The 6615-nt window shown below is 41.8% G+C and overlaps 1 protein-coding gene across 1 annotated transcript in view; it reads right to left on the reverse strand.

Annotated features, from left to right (window-relative positions):
• Positions 1 to 6615, reverse strand: part of AGO3 (argonaute RISC catalytic component 3) — a 156560-nt gene that overhangs the window by 9483 nt on the left and 140462 nt on the right. The window contains exons 15-17 of the mRNA XM_004704967.2: positions 5156 to 5246; positions 2199 to 2393; positions 1742 to 1876 (exon numbers count right to left, since the gene is read on the reverse strand). Coding sequence (XP_004705024.2) covers positions 1742 to 1876; positions 2199 to 2393; positions 5156 to 5246 — 421 coding nt within the window. The remainder of the gene's footprint in view (positions 1 to 1741; positions 1877 to 2198; positions 2394 to 5155; positions 5247 to 6615) is intronic.

Consider the following 6615-nt stretch of genomic DNA (forward strand, 5'->3'; position numbering starts at 1 on the left):
GTCTTCAGCGATCGTATCAGGGAGGTGAGCACACAATGATATGATTTTTTGTTCTTTGATGCCTGATAACTGATCCCTTCAGCACCTCATGATCACACAGGCTGGTGTGCTTCTTCCATGTGAGCTTTGTTGCTTCTGAGCTAGATGGCCGCTTGTTTATCTTTTTTCTTCTTGTTAGCAATTTTATTCAGTTTAATTGACATATAATAAACTGCATATATTTAAGGTGTATACCTTGCTGTTTTGACACATTTTCTACCCATGAAACAAACCATCACACTTGAGATAGTGAAATAACTATCAACCTCAAAGTTTCTTCACAAAAACGTGTTAAGGGTAATGTAATAATCACCTTATAGAAAATATATTAGTTTAAAATTAAATAAGCAAGAAGCCAGGCATTGTCAATATGTAACAAGTAAGAAATAATCATTCTCCCAACTACCCTGGTTAGCTTCTGAGAAAGCTCTTTAACCTTAATGAAAGAGCCACACCGTCTCCCAGGGAAATGGAGTTCATCTCGGGCCTCAGCTATTTCTTGTGTTTAGCTGAGGAGAGGAAGACGGGAACAAGATCTTGCACATAGTAGGGGTTGACAATCTGAACGTCTCTTTCCCTATAGACCTTCCTAGAGCCTGTCCCCAGGGCCTCACCCTTCTTCTGCAGGGAACACAGTGCACTGGATGTCCCCAGGAGAGGCTGAGGGTTCCCACGGGAGATCTGCTTGGAATGTTAAGAACATGGCCTCGTCCCACAAGATTCTCTCTTGTCTTTTGAGTAGAGACCGTCTTTCCCAGGTTGATCTTTAACTTGGTCCTCAATTTGTCTGTGACCTATCATTTCACCCAAGGGCGGAAACCCCAACCCTCCAGATGCACTACCGTTGGGTCCGTTCCGACTCCAGCGACCCGATAGGGCAGAGAAGAACGGGCCCTGTGGTCCTTGGGACTGTAACTCTTTAAAAAATCATTTTACTGGGGGGGGGCTCATACAGATTTTATAAAATCCACAACTCAACTGTACTAAGCACACTTGTACATAGGTTGCCATCATCATTTCAAAAACATTTTCTTTCTACTTGAGCCCTTGGTGTCAGCTCCTCTTTTTTCCCCTCTCACCCCCACCTCCCGCCCTCACAAATCCTCGATCAACTATATATTATTATTGTTATCTCACATCTTACACTGTGTGTTATCTCTCTTCACCCACATTTCTATGGTTCGTTCCCCTTGGGGGTGGGAATGGGGAGTTCCTAGCTTTTTACAAACACAAAATTTTATAAGATCATTAAAAAAAAAAAATGTTCCTTTTTTCCCTCTGAACATTTAAGGAAAATATGATTAGAAAAGACTATTTTCCCGATACAAAGAAGAAGAAATACCCTGGAATTGATAGTGGTGATGGCTGTGTAACTCTTACGGGTGCAACTGAACTAGTGAAATATATGTGCACTGTCTACCAGTGACACTGTTAACAATTAATAAACTAATCAATTAAAAAAAAGAAAAGTCTTTAAAATATATGTTCCTTTACAACAACAAAAATGCTGACTGGGATTCTGAATATTTACAGTGCTACTAGAATAGAAAGCTAACAAGTAGCAACGCATCCTGAAGCTTCTCTGTCATCAGCTCCCATACACTGGGAGCCCCGCTGTTGGCCGGAGGCCCCTGCTCAAGTGTCCTATGAGCTACTGCAGATAAACCCGGCACACACAGTATCATACTAGATGCAAGATTACCCTTTCCGTCCGATCAGCACAAAACAGCCGAGTGTGATGTCTCTTCTGAACGACAATGTAAGTTATTCCTGGTTGATAGTCTTTCTCCAAACTGATGCAGGCTTCTCGGATTGCTAGTAGTTCGTAATATAACACCTAGAAAAGTCGAAACAGAAAGACTTCAACTCCGTCCCTTTTCACAGGCCTCAACGCAAGGTAACGCGTTAGTCCCAAGCTTTCTCGATCCTCATTTCATAGATAACTACACGGGCCTTCTTACTGTGTCTTAGCAATTATCTGAGGACGGTCTTCATTACAATCAACGTTTCTGCCTCCATCTACAGTGAACGGCACACAAAGGAAACTTTAATAGAGATTCTGACTTTAAGAATTCTCAACTAAGGTTTTTAGCTGGATATTATATTAAGAACAACACAGGGTTGGAGTTAACTGCGGCATGAGATCACAGACCACCAACCTGTCTAAACTGTCCCTCTGAGACGCCATCCCGATAAAAGATTATCCGAGTAGGCTTGAACCGGGTTGACTTGTAAAACTGAATGAGAAGTTCCCGGACCATCGAGGCCAAGTCCTGAATGATCTCCTGCCGGGGTCTCTGAACTCTTACTGTGGCACAGTATCTGCTGGGGTGTGCATCCATGCTACCTACAACCTAGGTTGGAAAAACAATAGAAACTCAGGTAAAAGAAAACTAAATCGATTTCATTGACATTTATATTTTGCTACAATCTTAATGTTTATCACCATTCACTTTGAGAATAATAAAAAATAGATTACTCTTAGTAAAGACAAGTATACAATATGACTCCCCAACACGGAGTCAAAATGACTTTCCTGTAAGTAGGCTGCACATGACATTTAGCGGTTGGAATCTAATCTATACATGCTGCTGATCTAAGCCCATAAGCAAAGAAAAGAAATGACATCACAAACCAAAGAAGAGGAAGAAAATAAGTAAAAAATAAAAATAAATAAATCAATAAGGACGGGCTGTTGAAAGCCTTGGTCTCTCTATATACAGCATTGTCAGGTTGTTCCCGTTCCTCCTTTGGCCGTATTCGCCAAGGCTCAGTCTGCACCCTGAAAGGCCTCTATTCTATGCTCTCTTCTTGTGCAGTACGAATGGGCACACAATGAACCAACAAATGCCAGCTAAACCCCCAGATTTACCTAGCAGTCGCTAGACACTTGTGCTTTCCGACCTGGCTTAAATTAGGCACTTTAGCTGTGGACTGCTGAGAACCAGCAGGTTCTGACTTGCTTACAGAAAACCCTGATTTTCTCCAATCATCTCCTTTATGCATTTCTTAGAATCTACCATTCTATCTCAAGTTTCCTATCATATACAAATTCCATTAGGAAAATGTCCACCAATTGTTAAATCCTTCCCGTACCACAAAAGCAAGCATCTCTTATGGGACACTAAGCTCTGTTATCAGTACAGTTTATCTAGCCCAGTGGTTCTCAACCTTCCTAATGTCAGGACCCTTTCACATATGTTGTGGTGACCCCACAACCATAAAATGATTCTCGTGGCTACTTCATCACTGTCGTTTTGCTATTGTGATGAATCGGGGTGACCCCCTCCATAAGGTACAGGATACCTTATAATGAAATGTACACAGATCGAGAGTTAGACAACCAAAAAGGAAGAACAAGCCTGGAATCTGTCAAGTTCAAACAGCTGAAGAAAGTGAGTAGTTACAAAACCGAAGCATTTTATGGCAACAATGTGAGTGAAAATATGAACAGAATACAGCCATTTAACCACTTCAAGAGGTAGAGTATGGTCAAGAACTGACAGTGCTGACGGGAGAAGCTCAAGCTTCGCTGAAGATGACGCGGAAAAGGCTCTAGGAATGGACAGAACCCCAACTGAGCCGCTTCAAGAAACGGACGCACCACTACCAGTTCTCACTCATGTTTGCCAAGCAAGCTCTGCCTGACGGACCCACTGGAAGAGGTACATGTTTGTGCCGATTCCAGAGCAGAGAGCCACCTGAGTGGAGAACTGAATGACGCAGTCTCAAAAATGGCTGCAGCTGCACAGCAACTGGGAATTGCCACAAATTAAGTAAAATTCAGAAAAAGACATGGAGTAAGGGCTATCACTGTTGATGTCAATGACTATTGGCAGAGAGAGGAGAACACCAAAAGAGGTTTAACTGTGTTTCAGTGACTACACAGAAGCATTCTACTGTAATCATAGCAAAATATGGATAATTATGGGTAGCGTTGTGAAAAATGGTAATCCCAGAACACTTGATGTGTCCATAATGAGACAGTTGTCAAAACGGAACACAAAGATATGACATGGTTTGAAATCAGGAAAAGTCCTTTCACCAAATTTATTTAATCTGTATGCTGGGCAATTAATCCGAGGACCTGGATTATATGACGACGATATATAGTGACATCATGCTTCGAGGAAGGCTCACTAACAACTTGTGGTATGGCAGACACACAACCTTACGTGCTGACTGTGAATACGATTTGAAACACTTATTGATGAAGATCAGAGATTACAGCCTACTAGACACTACAGGTGTTATATATCAACATAGAAGAGGGAAAAAAACCCCAAAAAGTCTCAAAACTGGACCAATAACAATGCTGTGCATGATAAATGGAGACAATACGGAAGTTGTTAAAGATCCCATTCTTCCTGGATTCACAATCAATGCCCATGGAAGCAATCGTCAAGAAACCAGACGACAGGGGGCATTAGCCAAATCTGGGACAAACATTAAAAGGAAAAGATGTTACTTTGATAACTAAGGTGCAACTGACCCTTATGGTATTTCCCATTTCCTCATGTGCACGCAAAAGCTAGACAATGAAGAGGAAGAGTGAAGAACCGACAACGTGCACCGCAGTGCTGGCAACGAATACAGCGGCTCTGCAGACCGCCGGAAGAGCAGGCACATCTCTGCTACAGTGCTCCTACAGCTACAGTGCTCCTTCGATGCGAGAATGGGGAGGTCTTTGTCGTCCTGGAGACATGTGATGAGAAGGGACTGACCCCTGGAGACAACAGGCTGGATAAAGGGTCAGGGGAAAGGAAGACCCTCACCGAGATGGAGTGGACCCAGTGGGTACAACAAAGGGTCCAAACAGCAAGGCCAGTGAAGGCGGCACAGGACGGGCAATGTCCCATGCACACAGGGTGTCTTTGAGACGACATTTCCTCCTTTTTTGACTGAATTGTCTTGACGGCACCTAGCAACAACAGCAACATGGACTTTGCAGCTCTCAAACTAGTGAATAAATATTCTTTAAAGAAAACCCCACAGAACATTTATACATGGTGAGTATATACGGCACAGAGAAAATATCATTTAATTTTACAAGTTGAACTAGAGTGCTGACGTGCATCTAAGCTCCCGTCGGGGAAACCTGTCTGCTGACACTCACAGCGGCAATAGAAGGCTTCTTCCCGTCACCAGCCGGTGGGTGAGTGACGTCTGCGCCCAGGAATATCACCGGTTGCTGGAACACAGAAGGTCTTAAACACATTTTTCAAAGAGTTAGATAATTCTTTACGAACATTTTTTTCATGTTCACTTATGTTTTACACTGTAACAACACAACTGCAAGTTGCCGACAGAGCACAGTGTCTCTTACAGGTCTGAAGTACTGACGACTTTACCTCTTACTTCATAAGCCCCCCTCAATGGAATAAAAATGTCACCATGGGTCTATCAACGTGATGAGGCAGCTTCTTTCTTGAGCACTGGTTGTGGTGGATGCAAAGGCAGCCTCATAATGGCTCAAAACTTTCCTACCTCACTCTACTGGCGCTTTAAACACGTTTTATTGGCATATAACCCACGCATCATACAATTCAATAGTTTAATCAAACTCTACCAGTTTTTAATCAATCTTTCTTGACTGGGTTTTAAGATTATGTAGTTTCTCAAAGACAAAAAGAATCATTGAACTTTAAAGTGAAGAGAGCCTTTCACACCCCTCCTTTGACCAAAAGGATAGATCTCTATTTATTAGAAATAAGGTAATTAGCTTTTACTTTTAATTTAAAGGTGTGTCCATTAAAACTCAAAGGTATGTCTTTCAGTTCTTAGATTTCTTGATTAAAAAAAAAAAAAGCAGTCTCCAGCAGTCTGACATGTCTGGGTGATGACAAACTGCACTTGTGAGCACTGTCTTTTGTTTGTGTGCACCTTATCATTAGTAACGTTCCAGCCCATGACTTTCTGATATCCTACCTGTAAATTGATATGTAATATTTCCAATCCCAAAGACAAATAAAAGATCGGACTTATAAAGATACCGATAATAAAAGGCAATAAAAATGAAAGCTAAGAGAAAAAAAGAGTTGACTTATGTCATTACTGACTAGGATGAGGTCACGAATGGAGATACTCACTATATTCAACTCCTTTATGAATCTCATCTTTTAATTAATAGGATGTGAAGCAGAAGCAACATAGATAAAAAGGCTCGTATCCCAGACACACAGGGCTCCATCTTGAGTCTAATGGAGTGGTTCTCGACCTTCCTAATGCCATGACCCTTTAATATACAGTTCCTTATGTTGGGGTGACTCAAATCATAAAATTATTTTTGTTGCTATTTCATAACTGTTTTTTGCTACTGTTATGAATTGGACGACCCCCGTGAAAGGGTTGTTTGACCCCCAAAAGGATTGTGACCCACAGGTTGAGAACCGCTAGTCTAATGCCATTTTGATAGACTGATCAAGGTTCTTAACTTTTTGAGTCCCAGTGGTTTCAACTACTAAGAGAGAATAGTAATTATCTGCCTGGCTATCAAAAGATATAGCGTCTGGGGTCTTAAAGGCTTGAAGGTAAACAAGCGGCCATCTAGCTCAGAAGCAACAAAGCCCACATGGA

The sequence above is a fragment of the Echinops telfairi genome, unplaced genomic scaffold (assembly GCF_000313985.2).
Source record: "Echinops telfairi isolate 266 unplaced genomic scaffold, ASM31398v2 ScPeMD7_7457;HRSCAF=8495, whole genome shotgun sequence".
NCBI classification, from domain to species: Eukaryota; Metazoa; Chordata; class Mammalia; order Afrosoricida; family Tenrecidae; genus Echinops; species Echinops telfairi.